Below are 26,341 nucleotides of genomic sequence, written 5' to 3'. Positions count from 1 at the left end.
ATTTCTGAGGAACTCAGCAGGGCAAAGATAGGGCCTGAAAATTAATATTTTCAGTAACTGTGAAGGTTATTGTTCCCAAGACAATGGCTTTTAGTGGCAACACCAGGCTGTGGGAGAGTCTCCAGATCCAGACCCAAGATCAGGAAAGGGATACTTTAAGCGCCTCCCCAGAATAATGCTGCGAGGTCTTCCTGGTGATCAGACAGGTTTCTTCCTGTTTTCTGCCTAAAGGTACAGCAACATTCATGCTTTGCATTTATTGAAAGCCTGCATTCATACTCTGAAAGAAAATGGGGCTCGCTGATGATTAACTGGGTATACCATAAAAGAACACATAAGCTATTTCCCTGTTCTGAATTTTCTACATGTTTACTTTAAAACAGTATATACCTTTGTCTGAATTTAGACTTTCCACTTTTTTTTTAAAACTACTAACTTTGAACAGATCCAAAGTGTGCCTTTAATTACCTTGTAACTAGCTAGCCCATAGTATGAAGAAATTAACTGACACTAGGTTAAGGAGGGGGCTGACATCAGGATGAAACAAGGATGCATTTCCTGCAGCTTTGCGCTATCGCTCCTAAGCCACGGACAGGTGGCCCAGTTTCTGTTACCTGTGTAGGAGAACGTGTTTGCACTTCCCGTGTGAATGGTCTCTTCAGCAGACGAGCATATTTCGTCTGTTGATTCCTTGCCGGGGGAATCATGAGGTCCTCTGATCACAGCACAAACATGGCTGGTGAAGTTGAAGTCACACCTGCCGCAGTACGCCGTGGCTTCCAGAGACGCTGGGCAGAGAGTCCCACACTCTCCGTTTTCCTGAGTGGTGGAGGTGGGGAGAGGAGATTTAAAAATTACATTTGGACAGGGGAGCCTGGGTGACTTAGCTGGTCGAGCATCAGACTCTTGGTTTCAGCTCAGTTCATGATCTCACCGGTCCTGATCTCATGGGCTGTGGGATCCAGCCCTGCATGGGGGCTCTGTGCTCCGCAGGGAGTCTGCTTGAACTTCTCTCCTTGTGCCCCTCCCCCCAACACACGCGTGCTCACTCTCTCTAAAATAAATAAATAAGTCTTTTAAAAATTTACATTTAGATGTACATGGGGCAGGTTTCTACAAGATGAAAACGAGATTTTCTTCCACTTAGCTCATGAATAAATGTCTCAAGACTTATGAAAACAAGCAGAGGCGGTGCGTATACTAGAAAGCAGTTCTGGTGTGGATGACATAGATAGGGATTCAGAGTCCTGTTTTGCCACTTCCTACTTCTGTGACCTTGAGCATGTCACATACACTCTCAAAGCGTTAACTCCTTCCGTCAGAAAATGGAAATTACATTTACCATGCAGGTTTGTTATGTGCATCAAACAAGATAACACCTATAAATGACTTACACTTAGATATAACTATATAAGATGATTATAAATATAATTTAACCCACTGGGCCACCCAAACACCCCGATTATAAATATAATTTAAATATAAAGAAAAGCAGGAGTAATTATTTTACTATTGCTACTTTGACACTTTCTTAATGGAGCTTTAGAGAAAATAATGAGATATCTGAGAATCTGCATTTTTGTGCCATAGTACAAGTTGGACTTCAAAGAAGTATTCCTTGTCCAAGTTTTCAAAAATCTAAATATTTCATGAACTCTCATTATAGTTATTATTATTTACATTTGGAAACCTTTCCTCTGATGGATCTCTGGACTTTTTACAGTTATTGGTAAGTACAAGTGTGTTGTAACGTCGGAAAATGAAATATTTCATCACCCTAGATTACAGGAGATAGAAATAAGGCAACAATTTTGCAATGCAAAACTTTCCTTTCCATAGGCAGCTTAATTAATTCATTAATTAATTTTAGGGAGAGAGCATGAGCAGGGGAAGGAGCAGGTGTTGGGGGGAGGAAGAGAAGAAACCTCAGGGAGCCTGGCCTGGGACCCACCTCACGATCTTAACATCATGACTTGAACCGAAACCAAGAGTTGAATGCTCAACCAACCGAGCCACCCAGGTACTGTAGATGGCATAATGTATTTAAAATAATTTTTTGCTGTTTAAAATTGATCTACATTCAAACTCTCTTACCTTGTATATGTAAAATTATTCTCCCAAAAGTTGTCAAAATAAATCTGCTTCAGAAAGCTACAGTAGGATTTCCATTTGAATATAGTGAATTGAACACCAGCACTTAGCTTCATTTCCTCATAAAGCCCAACTAGATGACAGTGAAAGAATAGAGAAAGACCAAGGAAATAGGAAGGGAACTAATAACCACAGGACAACTCAAACATTTTTGGAAGCTAGGAACTGGATGAATGTTGCAGAGACAATACCACATTCCCAGTAATGTCTATTTTGTTTTTTCTCCCTAGGGATACTAGATTTGCAAGTCCAGCTGAGTAGGAAAAGGCATGTCCATGCGCTTACTCTATAGGAAGGATGTATTTTTGCTTGTAGGTGAGACTCAAACATGTTTAATCATCCACTCTCTCCTCTTTCCCATTTGCAATCTGAGGGTCGTGTGTGAAGCCCCACAAGACGGAAGGGGATTGGGCCCCGAGACATTCCTTGGAGGAGAGCTGCCTAACTCACATTGGATTGCAACGTGAAAAAATTTTTTTAAAAACTTTATTCCATTGACCCATTTCATATGTGAGTGCACTTATTTTTATTTTGGCATAGTCTAGCATGTCCTAGCCAAAACATAAATTAGAACTTTGAAGTTAGATATTGTCTCAACAACAATAAAGTCCTACATCTCATGGCATTGGCTTAACTTTTAGGTGGGCAGTGGCAAAGTAATGCATACTGGGGTTTGGAAAGTTGGGGAACTCTGTTATGCTGTGGCTAAATATTTGGTAAAATCATGACCTGGTATAACTGTCAAAGTAAGCCAGTGCTACCGAGATCATGGTCCCAAGGGAGGGGGTTATAATCAAGAACGTTAGCAATAGGTTTGTGTTGTTCCTAGCTGCGTTTTGGTAAAGGGTTACAAATGAGATAGAGCTTAGGGAAGATTTGGTGAAATTAAAAGAAACAGAGAGTCAACTGGAAGATACAGGCCAGCAGCCAGAGTGGGAAAACCAAATACAAGTCTGCATATTGCACAGTGAGAATCCCAGTGCCCCTTCCTACTGATTCCCTGTATGCTGTCAGCCAAGCGTATGTCTTATCCTGATCTAGGATGCATGATTAAGGATAGTTAATTAAGCAGATCTTCTAAGGATTCTTGGTAATGTGACTCCCTGACACAAAACCATCCTGCCACATGACTGGGCTACTGTCCGCTCCCCACTAATGGGTGCACCTGCGCAATGAGCTCTCACTCAGCCTCTAAAGGAAAGAACAGATTTAAAAACAGAGAAAAGAACTGAGAGGGAGTAGAAACAAAGCAAGGCAAAGAAGAAAACTAAAATAGTATCAAACAAATGAGACAATTCAAGGAAAAATGCAAATAAGGAACAATAAGGATACAATAAATAATGGGATTAGTATTTCCAGAATGATAAAAAAGATATCCCACAAATGGAACAAAAGTGGGATGCCACGAACAAATAACAGCCAGCAAAAATGAAAGAATCCTGAAAAACTAAAATAAAAAAAGAACCTAAAACATAGAAAATAAAAAATATGATAGCTAAATAAAATCAATCAATTAATACAAAGGTTGGAAGATGAAGCTAAGGCAAAAGATGATTGTGTTGAAAAAGATGAAGAGTTAACTAATAAATCGTTAAGAAATAAAAAGAAAAGATGGAAAGTCTAATACCAAACTAATCAGTAAAATCAGAGATTAAGAAGAGAGCAAATTATTAAAGAAAGATGAAGAGTTAACTAATAAATCGTTAAGAAATAAAAAGAAAAGATGGAAAGTCTAATACCAAACTAATCAGTAAAAACAGAGATTAAGAAGAGAGCAAATTATTAAAGAAATAATAAAATAACATTCCCCAGAACAAAAGGTCATGAGATTTCACACTGAAAAAATCCATAAAAAGTACAGCTTCATGAATAATAATAATATCATCCCCAAAGAGACACATTGCCATGAAATTTTATTTTTAAAAAAATTTTTAGTGAAATTTTAGAAAAAAGAAAAAAGAGAATCTCTTCAAAACTTTTATAGGAAAAACAACATGGGTACCTAGGAAGAAACAGGAATCAGAAGAGCAATGAAAGGTTAAAAATGCAGACATGATGTCAAATTTCTCAGTGGAAATAATTTTTAACCTTGCATTGTTTACCTAGCCAAGCTATCAATCCAGTGGGAGGCTCAAAAATGATCATTTCAAATGTCAAGCTCTCAAAAAATTTACTTTTTACGCACCTATACCCCAAATGATATTTCTCCAAAAGAAGGCAAGAAGGCAAGAAAAGGGGACCCTTGGATTGAGAACACAGGGACACCAACACAGGGAGAGAAGTAAAAGGGATTCCCAAACCCACAGTTAGAGAAGACTTGCAGGGGGAGAAATCCCACAGTGGTCTAGCCCTGATTGGAGCAGGAGATAGAAGTCTCCAGGAAAGAGGTCTTCAGGAAACAAAATGCAATCCATAGCTTGAACTTTACCTATAACACATTGCTTGATTTGGCATTCAGAAATACTGTACTACTAATAATAAGTTAAATATGAATATTTGATATGACTGTTAATTGGCCTTCCTAAAGCCAAGTTAAGTCAATTTAAAAGATCATGGGTATAGCCTGAACATTGTCCTTGCATCACAGAAGCTTCATCTTCTTGGAACCAAAAATGAGATGCCTAAGAAACAAATGTGGGTGAGCAGTAATGAAGCAAATAGTTGTGAGCAATGATGTCATTTTTGAGACTACCAGGTTTTCTATCTTCATTTTTCAAATATGAGTGCCCCTTTTAGAGTTTTCTACATAGATGCTTCTTATTTGGTCATTTTAAAGGCATTTCCTTGCAAAGCACCTCAGTGGCTCAGTCAGTTAAGCATCTGCCTTTAGCTCAGGTCATGATCTTGTGGTCCTGCGACGGAACCCTGCATCATGGTCCACGCTCAGCAGGGAGTCTGCTTCTACCTCTCCCTGCCCCCACTGCTTTCACTCTCTGTTCTCTCTCTCAAATAAATAAATAAAATCTTAAAAAAAAAAAAAGAGTCGTGTCCTCGCAACATCACCAGCTTTTTAAGACTGTATTTCAGAAAAATTTCTTTGTCCAAACTGCTGAAAAAACTGACCTGTGGGTGCATAGTGTTGGATAGACTTCTTTCATAGAATCAGCTATTTATTTTTTTAAGATTTTATTTATTTATTTGCCAGAGAGAGAGAGAGAACATGCGGGGGGGGGGGGGGCACGTACAGCAGGCAGAGGCAGAGGGAGAAGCAGACTCCCCCCTGAACAAGGAGCTTGATGCGGGACTCAATCCCAGAACCCAGAGATCATGACCTGAGCTGAAGGCAGGCGCTTAACTGACTGAGCTACCCAGGCATCCCTGGAATCAGCTATTTTAAAGTTGTGTATAGGTCAAACCAATTTCTAAAAAAAAAATTTGTAGATGAAAAACTATTTTTGAAGGGTATTTTTTATGATTATTCACTTCATAAAGTACTTATTCTCTTTAACAACTTTATGAATTGTCTTAATTATTGCAAAGTGCTTGCTGGGACCCTAACAATCTTGAGACTTACTTTACATCCCACGTATATGGCGTCTACACAATGACTGTACAGCTGTGTCGGTTGGCAAGAGCCCTTCCATGGTCTATGACCCAAACACCCTCTTGCAACCATCTCCTAATAGCGAATTGCTACAGAACAGAGTAGGGTGTCTGGTTTTTCGAAGTCCACAATCCATTCCTTAAACTGGTAGGTTTCTGGAGCCCTGGGTCAAGTTTAACGCTAACAAAACATGACATGTCAGTCCGTGAAGCATCTCAACATCCAAATAAATGGTACACTCAGAGGCCTGTTCACGTTCATGGTTGGCAGGCATTTGCTGATCTTCTGCTGTTTCAAGGAATAGGATATAAGCACGAGTGAATTTGCTGGATCTAAAGTCTCTATCAAAGGAAACTGTTGGATTATGGTTAGAGGCCCAGAGGGGAGAAGGCAGGCTCTCTCTCCGTTTCCATCCCCAGCACCCATGGACATAAAATGGCACAACACAGAGGTCCCAGCTGACAAGTGCTGGCTCTTTCAGCACAGACTTTTGGTCCTGCACTGATCTGGAGTGCTGGGGAAAGCTTCCTGAGAACAGCTAATCATTATTAATTCCTTTAGAATTCATTGCAATAACATCAATCACAGCGAACTCATTTGGTATTAATATGGATGTAATGTGAAAATGAATAATGCACACAGGAGTTTTTATATTCCTATTTTAGAAAAATAGTTATGAACAATGTATTTCTCTTTCTATTGTCAAATCAGCACCTCTGAGAGGTTTTCTATCAATTACCTTCATCATCATTCCAGTTGAAATCTTGTCAGAGCAAACATATTTCAAAGGATTATATCCAACCCCATTACAGCATTTCTGGCTCTTTGGAATAAGTTCAGTCTCACAGCATTTTACTGGCACTGGGTCATTCTTTTTAACATGTGCTTTAGACTCTCCACTGGAAGCTGAGCAGCATATGGTATCTGACATATTCACATAATCCTGCCCACAACAGAACATCCCTGCAACAATAAAATGTTATATATGAATATGAAATAAAAAAAGGAAGAAAACGGAGACTGCTATAAAGTTTGGTATAAAAATGTCAGACTCAGGCAGTTGCTGAAATGGTACAATACCTAAGGTAGCATTTCCTTACCAAGGTGATTTAAATGTGCAGTGAGGGGTCCTTCTACCAAGAGCACTAGACACTAATTAGGTAAAGAACACTCAGGAGGAAGGGTTCCAAAACCATTCAGCAGGGCCAGACTTCTCCCAAGCTCCATAAAAAAAGCCCTGATTTCCATCACGAGAATCACTGTCCAATTTGGGATGATAATATCGTCTTGCAGGAGAAGGGATAAAGTCCAGGGGGTCAGAGGAAAGCTCTAGAAATCTGCAAGGAAGAAAAATATCACCAAGGGACTCTGGGATGAGAGCCTGAACAGGAGAGAGAGAGGTAGGACCATCCTGTCATTGGAGATGCTATGGTAGGAGTCGTATAAGTTTTTGCCTGACTTTGCCAAGGGTCCATATATTTGCTTCTTGTGAATTCAGCAGCAATGGTAACCATTCTTTCTTCATCAGATTGGTTTGTTCAAAACCAGCTGAGCTTACTCACCGATCAGGTGAACAATTTGGCCACGTTTTTTGAGCAGCACTGTGTTCTAGACCCATCCCTGGACATGGATAAGAGGTTGTAGGCAGGGTCAGAAAGACCCTGTAAGGGGGAACATTGATCGCCCCACTTGTTGAGGAAAGACATGTGTGCCTTTCACACCAAAGAACCTCCTTTCTTGCACCAAATTCCGTTTAACTGCCTGTGTTCACATCATTTAGATCTTGCCATAGAAGAGATACAACAGAAATTTAGACATACAAGCCTGAATAAATAAATAATACCCTAGAGTCAGATTAAGCCAGAAATTAAGGTTCCTACACCCTATGTCACAGTGCTATTATATCAGAATTTATATCCAGTGATAAAGCAGCACAGTGTGATGAATGATTTATTTTAATTAGAATTTTGTTTATTTATTATTAGTCCTGACTGATAACATAAAGAACCTCAACTTCAAAGTGCCCTGGGGTCCTGATTTGTTTGTTCTGGTCCTGTACAAACACCTACATTATGAAAGACACTCCTAATAATAGCCCAGCGAGTTTTAAGTGCTTTTTATTTAAAAAAAATTATCGAAAGTAGACACTGGCTTGGTACATACCTTAAGAAAGATGTTTAGCCACACATGACTCCAAAGAACTCTCTCACTGATCTTTCCACTTAAAAAAAAAATCTCCCAATATTTTAAGATGATGTATATTGATCATAACTCATTTTCTGCATGCCATTTAAGTGTGGTAAATGTTAAAGTAATTGGTTTAAAAGTAAACTGTTTTCTTTGGTGCTTTATTAATAAATTTCATTGTTTCAACATTTTCAGGAAAGATTTTATTTAACATAAATATACACAGCAGAGCTATCATTGTAATCTGAGTTTTGATTATGATAAAATGGTAAAACTGACATGTTATGCAAATCTAGAGCTTCAAGTTTTGTATTGTTTGGACATTTTTTTTTTCCTGCTGCCTTCTGATCAGACATTTAAATACAACCTTGGGGGTTGCTGGGGGGAGGTGGGATTGGGAGAGGGGGAGCGGGCTATGGACATTGGGGAGGGGAGGCGAACCATAAGAGACTATGGACTCTGAAAAACAACCTGAGGGTTTTGAAGGGTCAGGGGTGGGAGGTTGGGGGAACAGGTGGTGGGTGATGGGGAGGGCACGTTTTGCATGGAGCACTGGGTGTTGTGCAAAAAGAATGAATACTGTTACGCTGAAAAAATTAATAAAAAGGGAAAAAAAATTAAAAATTAAATACAACCTTGGGCTTTTTACCATCATTTTTTTCTCTAGCAGTTTTCTTAAAATAATTCATGTTTCCATTTTAAAGAGCAATCTGAAAACTGAAAACTGGCCCTTTAGGGAGCAGAATACATTCTCTCCTTCTACTCCCAAGTTACTTGATGGTTTCACCATGCTTTAAGTATAAAATCAAAATGCAGACATTGACCTAATTCAAAACTCCTAATCAGTCATCTGATCGCTCTGAGGGACTTTTGACAGGTCAACTAAAATTTTGATAATGAACTGTTTTTACACTAGGAAAAAAAAAAGGGGGCTGCTTTCTTTCACAAAGAGCTTCATCTTTGTTTCACTGAATTAAAATTTTCAGCCAAGATTCCACTCTCATAACAAGAAGTGACTCCCTTTCTAGTTTCTTTGGTAAACCATTACTTCTTTAATTATTATCAACCTTGTTCCAGTGTGATAAATTGCTAATTACTTAATACCCTAATCAGCGTTCATTCTTTGCACAGATAAACTGTGACAGTGCCATTAATTTAAATAGTAATTTCACTTAATGGCCAGAACGGCACACCAGATTTTTATGCAGCATTTTCTGAAGACTGCATCCATCACTGCAATATTCTGACATAAAGATGTCTGACGTGCACTAACTCACTTAGGGAGAGCAGATGTTGCAGAGCAGAGTTTGGTACTAATTCCCATAGTGCATCACTTCAGCATGAATGAGCTGCAAATTCAGAGACAGACAATCTTCTGAAACTGCATTGCAATAACTTTTGACCCCTGCCTAATTTATCACATGTAGCACTTGACTTTTGAACTCTGACACGTAGAATGCACAATTTTAAATATGCCAAAAGAAAAACAAAACAGGTCATAGATTGATCTATTGTTGATGGATCGATCTATTTTTCCAGAGGCTGTTCTTTAAATTTGTACAAAGGTGAAGATGCTTTTTGGACAGATGTTACCAAAGTGGTACAGTACACATAGAGCTACTAGATATTTATTTTTGATATCAAACTGCAATATATTTTATCTTCCCAACAGAATATATATCCAATAGATAGCTTCCATTTTATTGGATACAACTGAGAAAACAGTGAAGGAAAGAATCTTTTACTCACAATACCATGAATAGTTTCAATATGTTACTAACACTCATTTAATGACCAGTGCTGACAGGGAAAGCATTTATAAACATATAGTCCTGATGAATTTCTAAATCGTTAATTCTGTAAAACAGGCGTTCCATTTTTCTAGGAAAAAAAAAAAGGCCAAGAATTATGAATCATGCTTTTGAGATAAAAACAGTAAAGTAGGAAAGAACACAGTCTAGAACATGACAAATTAATGTGCAACTCTGGGACTGATCATGGGGCCATTTTAAGCCAAGGGACTATATTTTAGGCCTATAAGACTGAAAAAAAGTTTTGTGATTAGTCATTCTTAGGACAAACTTATAAAATTGGTGGCAGAATATGAAAGAAAAAAGAGATGCATGCTTGTCTCCACCAGTAGATGGCCCCATGGCTACCACCACAAAACTGACAGAGAAAGGGTAGAATGTTCATGCTCCCCAAATTGTTGAGATGTGTTTTTTTCTACATTACACCTTTCAAAAATTCATATGTCACATGGAATTCTTTCTGGAAAATATTCTTTAGTACAGCTCTTTCACAATGGATTTCTGTGCTGTATTTTCCTCCTGGCCAAGTTTCCAGATCCCGTCTTCTATACCAAATAGCGGTAGTCAATCGTTCTGCAGAAGTCAGACTCCAGGAAATGGAAACTCAGTATTCTATTACAAAGCAGTTCCAACCCAGATTTTCCTATCCGAGGCTGCATGGACAACCTTTATAATAGAAATCAGGCAATACGTTCCAAAGGTATGGCTTGATCGGTTTCTCACGGGTAACAAAAAATCCTGGCCTCTTTGAATGGTAGGGAGACTTTAATGTTCATCCCTTTATGCTAAAAGATACAATCAAGTCCAATCCAAGATTAGTGGCATCAATGACAAAACCATATAAGCAAACACTAAGAAAAAAAAAGAGTAATAAAGAGTTTTAAAATATATCCAAAGAAAATGGTTAAGAATACATATCCACTGCAATGAGGAGCGTGACTTTCATCCCGAGATACCTGTATAACACTCCTACACAACTCATCTGCCCAGAGAGAGCAGTAAAAACATAAACGCTACCCCAGCACTTCTGTTCCAACAGCATCTGTTAATTCACTCCATTTATAAAATACATATTGACAAAGACAACTGAACTGGGACCAGGGAGATTTGATTTGGTGTGAGAAAGTCAATTCAATGTGATTTTGTTAAAGGGCTCCTGCAGGCAAATAAAAGAGTTTAAGTAATAAAGTACATAAAGAGATGTTTTACGAGCCAGCCCGGTCTTATGGCAGGCACACAATGCCAGACAGTGAGAGAGGCCAGGCTTAGGAACAATATTATGAGATCCAAACCTTCATGTAGCAGGTATGGTGTTGCTAGGTTGAGGAGAAAAAGGACCATATGGATATTCTGGAAGGTCACTGAGGTCACAGTCATTAGGGGCGACAGGAGGGAGCGGCAGCAGTGAGAGGAAAAAGACAGGTGTAATGTGTCTATTTTCACTGAAACCTGAAGGAAGGTCAAGAGAATAAAAAGAGGGTCTTTTCCTTTTAAAAAGTATCATTCCTTACGTCCACCATGTTACCAGCTTTGGCAGAATTGCAGAATGTCGTGAGAAACTCGAGAGTGAATCTTGATTCACTGGAGCTGTGTAATGTTGCAATTTGCTTAAGAAATATTTGACAAGCGTGGAAAATCACAGTGAAGTCAGTAAGAAATGATTCTGAAGTTGGGGCCCAAGGATGGGCTTCAGGGGTATATGAAATTGCAAGCAAACTTCTGCGTAGTAGTGGCAGTGAGGTTTTGTAACTTTTCAAAGATTCTTAAGGAGTGTATAGCTCCTGAAATATTAGGAGCCATTGTCCTAATGGACAGTTACCTCTACTTCATCTCTTAAAACAGGTACGTTTTATTTTTTGGCATAGTGTTCTGACTTATGTTCCTTCTCCTTCACATTCATTTACCACCAAAATAATTTGTTGCCTTAAGTCACAGTTCTTATCATTACATTGGCCCCTTCCTTGGTTACTTAGTAACGTTCAGATCCTTTTGCCTGCTCAGACCTATCCCCCTCTGTTTCCTTGCACACAGTGTATCCCTCCAACAAACCCAACTGCTCACGACTACTTGGACATGCTTCACAGATTGCCAATTTCACACTTTGGCTCAAGCTATGCCCTTTGGCTGAAATGTCCTTCTTCCATCTACACATCTCAAAATCTTACTCATTATTTGAGGTTCCAATCTAATGGTTTAGCTTTTCCCATCACCTTGACTGCAGTGATCTCTCAGTCTTAAGAATATACTTGTGTTCATCCCTCTCTGATGAACTGTGTTTAACCTTATAGGGTCTTTCCTCCTTGATTAGATTATAAGTCCTTAAGGATAAAAATGGAATCAGCGATTTTACAATTGCAAAGCACCAAGAATAGTGTATTGAGCATAGTCACTACACAATACATTTTTATCAAAAGAAGGAATATGGCAATTGACTTAAAAAAGGCAACAGATGAACAGATGTTAAAATGAGACATTTTTGTTGTTATGTTAAAACTCTGACTCATTATGGTATGGAGGGGGCAATGCTTTTGCATCCCCCAAACCTGGCATCCATTGTTCTGTCTTTAAGGGATGTAATTTTAGCTACTCATCTGAAAGAGGAGATACTGAACTGGTTAATTATAGCACAGGGTAACTAATTAAGTGCCATGATTTTCTAGTATATATAATAACCATGCCTTAAAGCAGTGATTTACAAAGTTTGGTCTGAGACCCCTTTACACTTTTACAAATAATCGAGGACTCCAAATAGCTTTTGTTTATGTGAGTTATATCTGCTGATAAATACTGGGTTAGAGCCTAAAACAAAAATTTTTGAAATATGTATTCATTAATTCATTTAAATAATAATAAATACATAACATGCTAACAAAAATATTCATGAAAAATAAATACATTTTCCAAACTGAGAAGAGTGAGTGAGAAGAATGACATTGTTTTGCATTTTTGCAAGCCTCTCTAATGTCTGGCTTACTGGAAGGAATTAACTTCTCACACCTGCTTCTGCATTCAATTGTTGCAATATCACATGCCATGTAACCTCTGAAAAACTCCACTCTATACTCATGACAGAATGAGTTCGAAAAAGGCTTATAATAGGTTAGCATTATTTTGAAAATCATTTTGATCTCACAGACCACCTGCAAACATCTCTCTGCCAAGAGTCTGACCCTTAGAAGTCCCAGATCATTCTTTAAAAGTCACTGTCTCAGGGCTTAGCACTCCTATGTCATACCCTTCTAACTTTGGCATACATTAGGTATGTTGTCAAAGGGAGAGTTTATAATGCCTCTTTTTTTTCCCAGTCTTCCTGAAAATGTTTGCAACCCGATAGTTTATTATATTGGTCCTGCTTAGTAGACCTGACATACGTTGCTATGGCTTGGGTGGGAGAGTATCCAATGCTCCTCCAACTATCAGAGTGATCAAAGAAGTTAAGAGCATGGACTCTGTCACCATTTGGATGGAGTTAGAATCCTTTCTTAGCCACAGTGGCAAGAATTCACAGGCAAATCTCTCAGCCTCCCTTGCATTTCGGCGTCGACAGATAGCTGAGTTCTAGTTCAGAGAAATGTTAATTAAAATATTTGCCATTCCTAGACTTGGCAAATAAACAAAGAACTTTAGACACATGTTATTCCATGCTCTTTTCCCCTTCTGGCTGCAGAAATAGATACCACTCCCAGGTGACCACAGAATCTGGTGGTTCAACAGGTAGCTCATAACTAGGAAAGAGAGCTGACCTACAGATTGGCTCATATCACAGTGCTATTATATAAGAAAAAGTAAACCCCTGTTGTATTTGAGCCTTTACAAATTTGGGGGTTTCATTTATAATAGCAATTAATGTTACCGGAAGTAAGGCAGCCACTTGCTACTTATGTGATCTGGGGATGGTTTCTTACTTTTGTGAGAAATGCCTCCATTTCTTCATCTCGAAATTGGAGAGACTAGTACTTACCTCATAAGATTGATGCACGGTTTAAGTGTGTTATAAATGTGTGTATGTATACAAGGTACATAAAACCTCGCTTTGCAAATAGTGAACACAGAATGTCGTTTATTTTTTGCCGTAGTTCTATCTTGTCTCCTGACTATTATGTACATATTTTAGCCAGTAAGCAGTGTCTAGGAGACACATGACCAGGCTGGATTCCTTGACTGGACTTCAGTTATCTTTAGAACACTAACCTCTTAAGGCTAAAATTCATGGGGACTTTTTTTTTTTTTTTTTTAAAGATTGCATCTATTTGACAAAGAACACAAGCAAGCAGAGAGGTAGGCTGAGAGAGAGAGGATGGGAAGAGAGAGAGGATGGGAACATGGGGCTTGATCCAGGACCCTGGGATCATGACATGAGCCGAAGGCAGAGGCTTTAACCCACCGAGCCACCCAGGTGCCCCCATGGGGAAATTTTTTGAAAGGACTATGTGTCTCCACTGAACTCTTGTGTATCATATGATTCAATGCATCATTCATTTTAAAAGACCTTGGCAAGTTACTTTTTGGTTTTGTTTCTTGGATTTACCTGGCAATGTCAACTTGCTTGCTACCTTACACTGAAGATCCCGGAGTCCTGTGCCATGTATTGGAGGAAATCCTCAAATTGGAGGGGGAGGGTCAATGAAAGTGTCCTAATTGAAACCTAATTCTGTTGTATATAGGGCAACTATCCATCATCACGATTTTCTGGACAGTTGATGCAGATCAACAAATCACATGGGACTATCAAATAGTTTGACAGTATGTATATTAATATCTTCCTCTAAATATGTCCTTCTGGGTTGGATTTAAAAAGAATGCATAGATGGGTGAACCCGGCGGTGGGTATTAAGGAGGGCATGTACTGCATGGAGCACTGGGTGTGGTATATAAACAATGAATCTTGGAACACTGAAAAAATTAAATTAAATTAAAAAAAAGAATGCATAGGTGGATATTGTGTGGATCCAGATGGGTGATTTATAACTTTATAGAATAGTAAATGCCTTGGAAACACACTTGATGATTGTCCAAAGATAAAATGAAAAACTAGAAATCAGGCATTTTCTGGCTCAAAAAAGGAGAAAAATCTTTCCCATACTGGGAATATGAAATTTAGTTGTCAATAATATAATTAAGCATTTCTTACGTACTTAAGGGCTATGAAAATACTGAGAGTCTAGTATTCTTGTTAAGGCACAAGATTCAGGATTGAAAACTTTTAAAATTGTTTTGATTGATTAGTCTTGTTCTTGAAGTGTTCTTCTTAGCAATTTTCATCAGAGCTTTACATAGAAGAGAAGGTGTACAAAAATATGGTATTTAACAATAACAGTACAATAAATAACTATTACTGATATTATGGGTAACACTTTGATGTTCTTTTTTTTTTTAAAGATTTTATTTATTTATTTGACAGAGAGAGAGATCACAAGTAGGCAGAGAGGCAGGCAGAGAGAGAGGAGGAAGCAGGCTCCCTGCCGAGCAGAGAGCCCGATGCGGGACTTGATCCCAGGACCCTGAGATCATGACCTGAGCCGAAGGCAGCGGCTTAACCCACTGAGCCACCCAGGCGCCCCACTTTGATGGTTTTTTTAAAAAGAAGAAATTATAGAAAAACAACAGGAAATTCATAGTTTATCTGCATCAAGATACAATGATGTCCTGAAATGATACTCAGAGAAGGGCTGGAGTTCCAACACTTGCAGGTTAAACAAGCAGATTTACCCTGAAGCTGTTGAAGCTTGAATTTCAGGCTTTGCTTATATGAGCCCCCTTCAAGGTAGGCACAGTTACATATTTTTAGAAAATTAGCAAATGTATAATGTTTAACTATAATTTGTTATGGCCTCTGTCTCTTGCCCCTTAAACTTGCCTTCTGTCTTATGTATCCTTGTATTGATTAAAATAGGAGAGTGATCATGTACATTTTTGAAATCTAACTAAGAGGAAGTTGATTTGGGGAAATATTAAGTCTGGGTTCAGTAACGATGTTTATATGACTTCTGTCACTTCTATAAAAAAGTCATTAAGACTTGACTAGATCATTTTAACTGCAATTTGGGAAGATAAGAAATGTGAAAAATTACAGACTCCTAAGTTGGATACATGTAAAGTTAACTGCAATTTGGGAAGATAAGAAATGTATAAAATTACAGACTCCTAAGTTGGATACATGTAAAGGGAAGTTTCTTTTAAAGAAAGAGAAAGATCAGACAGAAAAATTAATGGAATATGAAACAGAAGTTGTAAAACTGAACAACAGAATCACTTGAAATAGTCTGCCATTGAGAAGAGAATTATAACAAAATAAATTTTAAATTATAACAAAGGTAGTAAACTATTAAAAGAAAATGATGGATCTAGGATTGAAGCATAAATTATTACAAATTATGAAGATAGGTAACTCATAAATATATTGGAAAAATTTATATTTTTGCTGATGTGTAGATAAAATAGTGACATCATGATAATGTACAACTCAAATTCAATCATATAATGAGGATATCCATGAAAAACTGGTTAATGATATGTCAGTTCAACAAATACATAAGATGAGTCACTGCAAATCACCTTCCGACAAGAAAACTTAAAATGCTCTTAAATCTTATAAAGATCCTTGGTAGATATTTCTCCAAATTTGACAATAATCCTAAACATTTACATAAAATTACAGTAATAAATTTTGAAACTTAAAGCCACTTTCCAAAACTTGAAATAATTAAAAATGTTTTAATTAATCACATGACAGGAAAAATGAGTTGTCTTTCTAGAGCTAAATGGTACAAAACCATTGTCCCATGAAGCGGTGATCAAAGATATAAATGTGTCAGGAGGAGAAAAGAGGGATGTCAGAAGTTATAGAATCCAAACATTACTATTTTTATGTTAGAGGGATTTGCTAGGTTTTCTTTTTTTGATTTGTAATTTTTATAATTTAGTGTCTCCTTCTAAGTAAATATTATTTTTATATTTTGTCTTATCTTAATCATTTCATTTTCTTTCCTTACAAAGGGAACCCCAAATTGTATAACTTTCAGGCACCCCAAAATCTGTATCTGACTACCACGTGATCTTGGACACTGTCTAATCTCTATGCCTCAGTTACCTCATTTTTAAAATGTAAACAGTAATAGTATCTATCTAGTAAGATAGTTACAAGGATTAATAGAAAAAAGAGACTAATTGAGGTAATAATGTATAAGACATTGGGCATAGTACCTGGGTGATAGTAAGTACTCCATCAATGATAATGATTGTTCTTACAATTAGTGTTAATTTACGGGGTCCCTGGGTGGCTCAGTTATTAAGCATCTGCCTTCAGCTCAGGTTATAGTCCTGGGATCTAGCCCTGTATCAGGCTCCCCACTCAGTGAGGAGCCTGCTTCTCCTCCCTCTGCCTGCTGCTCCCCACACTCGTGCTCATGCTCTCTGCCAAATAAATAAATAAATAAAAATTTAAAAAAATAGTGTTAAATTAATAGCCAAAAAGGAATAACAGAGCAAAATAATTGACATAGTGTCATCAATAATAATTTTGCATATTGTTTGCATTTGCTAGGAAATATTCTCTTGATCCAGAACCCATGCATTCATGTGTGTTTCTCTTTTTGTTTACAGTGGATATGACACTTTTCAAGAGGAAGGCATTTCAATCTGTTTTAATTAAATGCATCACATGAACATAGAAAATGTGAATTTACATTTTTATTTGTGATATAATATGTACTTAAATTTTGCATTCGAGATAATTAACATGAGCTTTAACTCTTTATTTGCTTTATATCTAGGGCAAGATTTTCAACCTCCCTGTTTCTCAGATTCTCCACCCTGAAAGGTAGACAAGAGCTCCTTACCTGGAAGGCGGCTGTATGCCATGCCCTCTTCTTCTCCACCACAGCATTCTAAATCTTTGCTCACAATCTGTCCACCACAGCACTGCTGGCCATAGCCATCATGAAGCCTCCCAGCACAGCAAATCTGGTTTCCTGAGGAGGAGTAAGGCATTCTGCCACAGCAGGAGTCACCGATGCCAGTGGAAACCCGATTGTGCTGTTCATCTGGACAACATACTTCACCTGTCAATTTAGGACAATAACAATCATTGCATAGTTAAAAAAATATGGTTTGACTCACAATGAAATTTTATCAGTCATATTGCAGATGCCAACTGGTTGATGGAATTATTAGAAAGAATGCTGTCATTTTGGAGTTGCAAAATTTCAATACAACTTAAAAATTTTTGTATTAAAGATGTATAAACATACACAGGTGGTAACTTAGAGGTAACGCTATGTTGCCTATTTCCTCTCTCACCCCTAAGAAATGTGTACATTAGGTCTGGTAACATGATTAAGTAACATTACAAAAAAGTTTTCCTACAAATACTTTTCTATCTATGTCATGTATTTTTTTGGAAAGTGGAGTGGATTCAGAAATTAACCTAAAAGTTGGATTCCCTAGATTATGTTTTTTTAACCAATTTATAATCATTTAAGCAAACAAAATACTTTCAATGTGAAGATCAATTAAAAGAGAGGAGATAAAAATACTATATTTAAGTCAGTATATTACTTATACTTTGCTGGGCTGTGGCAGACACTGAATTTCACTAACGTAGTTGCACCCACACGCTCCCTTTACATGATATTCTGGGAAACTTGAAACAAGAATAAGATACTCTTTTGCCTAGTGCCATGGTATCAAAGTTTAAATTTTATAAATGTCAATAGGCAGCATTTGTGGGGGTAGGAAGATGCTCTAAAAGACAGAACAACTCTAAAGGACAAAAAAAAAAAAAAATAAATTTCATCTTTTAAGGATACCTTGGAAAGGACTACTAACAACTTGGTGGATCTAAAATTAAAACTGTACTTCTCCTTTCTAGCTTATGACCTGACTCTCAGTTGACCTCCTTTCTGAACCCTTGGATCCTGACTCTCTCTTCCCTTTTGCCTCACTCTTCATTTTTCTGTGTCTTCAACAGATCCTCTTCTCTTCACTTCACCCTTTAAAATATATCTTTCTCCCTGGACAATATTCCTTCATTTTATCTTATAAGGTCTATAAGTATATTGACCAGCCTCTGGCAGGTCTTAAAGCTCTAAACTATGGTCCAGATAAGATTTATATAATCTAGTTAATGATTTGCCAAACGTTAAGAAAAGGAAGACTCAAATTCACTAAAAAAAATTAGGATTCCCTTAGGAATTTATGGTCCTGGACTTCCTGATCTCTATCAATTAGTTTATCTATGTGTGAGGTTGAAATATTCTAAAGCTTAGCTAGTAAAAACAAGATGAATTACTTACCAAAATGATATTAAAAATATGGGGCAATATTTATCTATGGATACATACGTAAAGAATATAAAAAATAGGAACAAGAATGCCTAGCAGGTATCCTTGAAGTCTTTCTTATCCATATTCATTGGTCAAAAATCCATCCTAGTAGATGAAATGTACAAATTACTAAAAATACACAACTTAAAAGACTGAATCATGAAGAAATAGAAATTTTGAATAGACCTATAACTATTAACAAGATTGAATTAGTTATTAGAAACCTACCAACAAAGAAAAACTCTAGACCAGATGGTTTCACTGGTGAATTTTACCAAACATTTAAAGAATTGATACTAATCCTTCTCAAACTCTTCTAAGAAATTGAAGAAGAATAAATACTTCCTAACAAAATTTATGAGGTCAGCTTTGCCCTGATACCAAAACCAGATAAGACAATTTAAGAAAAAAAACAAAACAAAAACTACAGACCAATATCCCTTATGAAAATTGATGTAAAAATCCTAACAAAATGCTAGCAAACTGAATTAAAGAGCATATTTAAATGATTATCCAACATAACCAAGTGGGATTTATTCCTGGAAAGAATGCAAAGATGGTTCAGCACATGAAAGTCAGTTAGTATACCATATTAACAGAATGAATAAAGAAAAACACAAGATTACCTCAAATGATGTAGAAAAAACACTTGACAAAATTCAACACCATTCTATTATAAAAACATTAAATAAACTGGGTATAGAAGGAAACTACCACAACACAAAACAGAGTATATATGAAAAACCCACAGCTAACATTAAAATCAACAGTGAAAGTTTTCCCCCTAAGATCAGGAAGACAAGGCTGTCAGCTTTTGCCACTTCTATTCAACATAATATTGGGATTTATAGCCAGAGCAATTAGACAAGAAAAATAAATTAGGAACATCCCAACCGAAAAGGAAGAAGTAAAATTATCTCTGTTCACAGGAATGCAATTTTATATGTAGAAAACCCTAGCAATTCCACAAGACACCTGTTAAGACTAATAAAAGAATTCAACAAAGTTGCAGGATACAAAACCAACACGTAAAAATTAGTGTTTCTATACACTAAACATGAATAATCTGAAGAGGAAATTTAAAAAAAAGTAATTCCATTTACAATAGTTTAAAAAATACTTAAGAATAAGCTTAACCAAGAAGGTGGAAGACTTGAACACTGAAAACTACAAAATGTTGATGAAAGAAATTAAAGAAGACACAAATAAATTTGACATCCCACGTTCATGGATCAGAAGATGATACTGTTAAGATGTTAATACTACCCAAAGTGATCTATAGATTCAATGCAATCTCTATCAAAATCCTAACAATATTTTTTGCATAAATAGAAAATCTATCCCCAAGTTGCAATGGAATCTCAAGGACCCCAAATAGCCAAAACAATTTTGAAAAAGAACAAAGTTGGAGGTCTCACACTTCCTCATTTCAAAACTTACTATAAAGATACAATCAATACTACAAAGATATAATTAATAATCAAAATGGTGTGGTCATGGTACAAAGACAGACATACAGAGTGACAGAATAGAATAGAAAGCCCAGAAATGAAACTACAAAAATAACCAAATAATTTTCAACAAGGGTGTCAAGACCATTCAATAATGAAAGGACTATCTTTTCAACAAATGATCCTTGGAAAAATAAATATTCACATGCAAAAGAATGAAGTTGAACCCTTACTTTATACCATGTACAAAAATTAATTCAACATGGACCAAAGACCTGAATGTAAAGATAAATTATAAAATTCTTAGAAGAAACATAAGGGGAAATCTTCAAATATTGGACTTGGCAATAATTTATTGATTATGACATCAAAAGTACAAAGCAACAAAAGAAAAACAGACATATTGCACCTCATCAAAATTTAAAAGCGTTATGCATCAAAAGACATTACTGACTATAAAAAGGCAAACCATAGGAGAAAGTATTTGTAAGTTATATAACTGATAAGGGACAAACATCCAAAATTTCTAAAGAATTCCTGCAACTCAACAACAAAAGCACAAACAACCCATTAAAAAAATGGCTAAAAGACTCATATAGATATTTCTCCAAAGAAGATGTACAGATGGTCACTAATCATATGGAAAGATGTTGAATATTTTTAATTATTAAGAAAATGCATATCAAAATCACTATGAGATACTACTTCATAGTCAGAAGAACAGCCATTATAAAATAGACAAACAGAAAATAATGTGTCACTAAGGAATTAGAGAAATTGGGCCTTCTGCCTATAATGAACTTGCATATTGTTGTGGGGAATATAATATAGTATAGCTTCTGTGAAAAACACTAAGGCAGTTCCTCAAAAAATTTCACACAGAATTTCCTTATGATCCAGGAATTTCACTTCTGAGTATAAAGTTAAAAAAAATATATGCAAAGCAGGACTCAAACAGGTATTTGTACGCCAATGTTCATAGCAGTATTGTTCACAAAAGTCATAAGGTGGAAACAATCCAAATATTCATCAGCAGATGAATGGACAAAGAAAACGTGGTATATCCATACTATGGAATGTTATTAGTAGTTAAATTCATAGAGACGGAAAATACAATGGTCCTTTTCAGGAGCTAGGGGCTAGGGACAACAGGGAGTTAATGTTTAATGGAAACAGAGTTTTAGTTTGGGAAGATAAAAAGTTCTGGAAATGGTGGTGGTGGTGATTGCACAACCATGTGAAAATACTCAGTGCTACTGAAATATGCACCTAAAAATGGTGAAAATTATAAATTTTGTTATGTATACTTTACTACAATAAAAAAGTCCAGTTCCATAAACAGGGGAAACATACTTCCATGCTTAGTTTCAGAGACCACTTAGCTACCACTAGGAATACTCTGTTTTCAATGGAAGTCAAGATTTCAATAATTCCTTGGAAATGAGAAGATAGGATAGTAGACAACGCCTTCTCTCTAAATTAGAAGAACTTGATGAGCACTTGGAAGATACTTTGGCCCACAAAAAAGAAAAAAAAATGGATCAAATTAATAGATTTTCAGATTAAGCAATTAAATAAAGGAAGAACAAGGACATATCCATGTCTACTCTACACAAAGACGACTGTCATTATTGTAAGGGAAAGGGACACTGGAAGAACATTTGCTCTACTTTAGCTAGAAAGAATCAAAAAAGGAGAAAGACAAACATTGACTGGCACAAGAACCTCTTTCTGTGAAAGTAGCTGCTCTGGTCAATCCATAACGGCCTTTAACACAAAAAAAGAGAACTTTTCATGCAGTGGTAGAAACTGCAGTTTTCATATCTAATTGATATTGGGGTTAGGCTATTATAAATTCTACTATGTTTCTATCATTCCTTCCTAGGAATAACCTGTCTCAGAGGTAGACATTTCAAATACATTCCAGACTCTCCCTTTGTCTTTGTCTTCTCTTTAATCAACATACTTTTCTGTTAACTGTATTTTTTCCACTCTGGAGCATTTGATGGGAGGAGATCTGCTTTGTTAATGGGATGCTAGTACTAAATGTGCACCCACAAGCCTGTTTCTTGAACTCCCACCAGAATCCCCAGCCTATAATTTGATGATGGCACAGGCTAACCATCTAATTCCTGATGACTTCATGATCTACATCTCAGACCTTGAATCTGTCTTCAAGAGTCACTGGGGTGGGGCGCCTGGGTGGCTCAGCGGGTTAAAGCCTCTGCCTTCAGCTCAGGTCATGATCCCAGGGTCCTGGGATCGAGCCCCCCATGGGGCTCTCTGCTTAGCGGGGAGCCTGCTTCCTCCTCTCTCTCTCTGCCTGCCTCTCTGCCTACTTGTAATCTCTATCTGTCAAATAAATAAATCTCAAAAAAAAAAAAAAAAAAGAGTCACTGGGGCAAGGAGAGTTTACATATGGGATTCATAGAAGAGGCTAAACCCTTAAAAGTCTCTATAAATCTGACTATGTCCTTCTTGAAATTGGCTAAAAATTCACTAAAAAAAAAGGAGTTTGTTGAATAAAATCAGGTCCATTGTACCCACATAACTCCAGAAAAGACTTCTTATTCCCTATTGTAATCCTTATAAAATCTTATTCATTCCATCCAAAAAAATAAATGACTTGTATACTACTTTGTCCAAGATTTAAGGGCCATTAATAAGATTGTGCCTCCTCACTTCCCATAGTTCCCAACCTAATACCATCCTCTCTCCAGTCCCTGAGACAGTTGCTTAGGGTAGCAGTTTTTCATATACTCTTACACTCACACTCCCAGTATCTCTTTTTATTCATTTGGGATAATTATGCCCCAAGAGTTTACAGAAATGCCACTTTAATTTTCATAATTATTTAACCATAGCATTAGAGTGATAAGCAGAATATGACCTCCCAGAGATGTCCATGTACTAATCTCTGGAATCTGTGAATATGTTATGATAATGGCCAAAGGGGATTAAAACAGCATGATGGAATTGAGCTTGATAATGCTATGTGAGAAAGGACTGACTACTATCGCAAGGCTGGAAGATGGCAGGAGGTCCCTAGGCAAGGAATGCGGGCAGCCTCTGCAAGGTGGAAAAGGATTCCTTAAGGCAGTCTGGCTTGATACACCGTTTCTGGCCCAGTGAGACCCATTTGGAACTTCTGACCATGAGAAATGTCAGGTAATAAAACTGTGTTGTTTTAAGCCACCAAGTTTCTGGTAATTTGTTACAGGAGGCCTAGGAAACTAATACACTAAAGATACTTGGTTTGCACTTTAAAACTCCACTCTTACACAATGTGTGGATGATCTTCCGCTATGTTCCTGTGAAAGCTTGACAAATTGATTCTCTGTATTTGTTGACAGTGGTAGCACAGAAATGACATAGTTTCCAAGCATCCGTGTTTTCAGAACAAAGCATATTCCCTAGGGTCTGGATTTGAAACTGTGAGGTCATGCAAAATAGAAAGTCTCTTTCCCTTTAAAGGTTGGAAGCTATTTGTGACTTACCTAGTCAATTGCTGAAAGCCAGCTTAGATAAAGGATTGCTTGGTCTCTTAGAATCAACAAGAATCAATGAGGATTCCTGGGCTCATAGGATCTCAATGTCCATTAGACATTTGATTCTTAGCTTTCATGAACTGGTTGCCCTTTAACAGAATTGGATGAAAGTGGACACACCTGAGTCTTTGCTCTAGAATAATTCATAAGATACTATCTCTTGTCACCTACAGGATGCCTCTTAACCTCATGTACTCTAATGCTCCCCAATTCTTATCAACCTTTCCTTCTATTTGCACATGAAAGCTTTGGGGGTTCTAATTCCAAGTCAGAGAAATCAGAGACATAAATTTCCCACTAATATTACTTAGTTGAAATAACCTAATAAAGGTAAAATAACTAATAAGTGAAAGAAATGAGATGTGAAGCCAGGCGGTTTGACTCCAAAGTCTGTCATTTTTATCCACTAGTTACTCAGCATCAAACCAGCAAACCCCTATACAGAATTTTTTTATTAGAATATGATCATATACAGTATTACCTGAAATAACGACCTTAGTCTCTAACTGGGACATTTTGCTTGCTTTCTTTAAATAGGAATTTTCAATGTAATTTTAATGGAGATAAATTTTCTTTCTTTCTGCTCTACCAATATGCCAGAAAAGCATATTAAGTTACATGTATGAAGTCATCACATTATTATATAATACAGTATCTCTAATGGATCATCTAATTTTTAATCATACAAATGTCAATCTCCACTAGCGGAGTGACTTGATCTTGTTCCTATGTCTTACTTTTCCTATTTATAGAATAGAAATAGAATTCTAAGGCATATGACTTTAACATTTTTTTTTAATTTAAAAAAATCACCCATTTAAAATTGACCTATTGGGGTGATGCATAATTCTATGAATTTTAACATAAAGATAAAATTAGGATACAGATGAGTTTCATCACCCCCCAAAACTCCATACCATTCTTTCAGTCACGTGCTCCTCTCACCCATCATCATTGGCAACCACCGATTTGTTCCCCATCCCCACAGCTTGTCCTTTCACATGTCATATAAATGGAATCTCCCAGGACATAACTTTTTGAGACTGGGTTCTTCCTTTTCCTTTCCTTTCTTTTCTCTTCTCTTCTCTTTTTCCTTCCCTTCCTTCCTTCAAGATTTTATTTATTTGACAGAGAGCGAGCACAAGCAGGGGTGGCAGCAGAGGAAGTGGGGGAAGCAGGCTCTCCACTGAGCAGGGAGCCTGATGTCTGGCTTGATCTCAGGACCCTGGGGTTGTGACCTGAGCTGAGGCAGACGCTTAATGGACTGAGCCACCCAGGAGCCCCAAGACGGGCTCCTTGCACTCAGTATAGTATCTTTCTGGTATTTATTAGTAGTTTGTTCCTTTTGATTCCTGGGTAGTATTCCTTTGTGTGGATACACCACAGTTTGTTCCTTTACCCACTGAGGGACATTTGAGCTATTTCTGGTTTTGGGCAATTATGAGTAGAACTGCTATAAACATTTGTGAGCAGGTTTTTGTGTGAACACAAGTTTTCATTTCTCTAGGGAAATTACTGAGGAGTGGGTTAGGGCATAATCAGTTTTCTCTCAAGGCATGAAATCCTGGAATGTAGGGGGACAGTTGGTTTAGTTGATAGTCTTTAAAAGGATACTTTTTCTTTTTTTAAGATTTTACTTTTTTATCTGTCAGAGACAGAGAGAGAGAGAGAGAGAGCACACGCAGGGGGAGGAGCAGGCAGAGGGAGAAGTAGGGTTCCGCTGAGCAAGGAGCCCAAAACAGGACTCCATCCCAGGACATGCAATCATGTGGGATCATGATCGGAGCCAAAGGCAGATGCTTCCTTGACTGAGCCATCCAGGCATCCCTTTTCTTCCTTCTTTCTTCCCTTCCTCTCTTTCTTTCTTTCTTTTTCTCCTTCCTTCCTTCCTTTCTTCCCTCCTTCCTTCCTTCCTTTCTTTCTAAGGATTTTACTTATTTATTTGTCAGAGAGAGAGAGTGAAAGGATCCTTCGACATGGTATGCATAAGCAGAAGGAAATTCTAAATTTTCCATCATCATTCTACTAGAGGCCAAAAAAGGAGGAAAGAGCTTATTGTGAACAGTAAAGTTATTGTACTTGTTACATTCCTCTGGGAAAGGATTTTCAAATTTGGTCTCAAATGTGGTTGCCATATTTTTTAAATCTCCACAGCCAGAGAGCAGTGTATCTTCTTGGCAAACTTTAACATAACATACCACATGGTAGAGGGGCAGCACAGTTAAATATCCTTTAGGACAACAGTGGGTTTAGAAAAAACATAGTGTGTGTGTGTATGGGAAAATATCTATATTGGGGAAAACCAACATTTTTTTTTAAGCCAGTT

The 26,341-nt window shown here is 37.1% G+C and overlaps 1 protein-coding gene across 1 annotated transcript in view; it reads right to left on the bottom strand.

Annotated features, from left to right (window-relative positions):
- USH2A (usherin) overlaps positions 1 to 26,341 on the bottom strand; it is a 714,551-nt gene that overhangs the window by 152,280 nt on the left and 535,930 nt on the right. The window contains exons 49-51 of the mRNA XM_045983172.1: positions 17,532 to 17,753; positions 6,435 to 6,658; positions 615 to 819 (exon numbers count right to left, since the gene is read on the bottom strand). Coding sequence (XP_045839128.1) covers positions 615 to 819; positions 6,435 to 6,658; positions 17,532 to 17,753 — 651 coding nt within the window. The remainder of the gene's footprint in view (positions 1 to 614; positions 820 to 6,434; positions 6,659 to 17,531; positions 17,754 to 26,341) is intronic.

The sequence above is a fragment of the Meles meles genome, chromosome 17 (genome assembly GCF_922984935.1).
Source record: "Meles meles chromosome 17, mMelMel3.1 paternal haplotype, whole genome shotgun sequence".
In the NCBI taxonomy this organism is placed as follows: domain Eukaryota; kingdom Metazoa; phylum Chordata; class Mammalia; order Carnivora; family Mustelidae; genus Meles; species Meles meles.
Note: the sequence above shows the minus strand (reverse complement) of the source record. Positions and strands in the feature narration are given on the sequence as shown.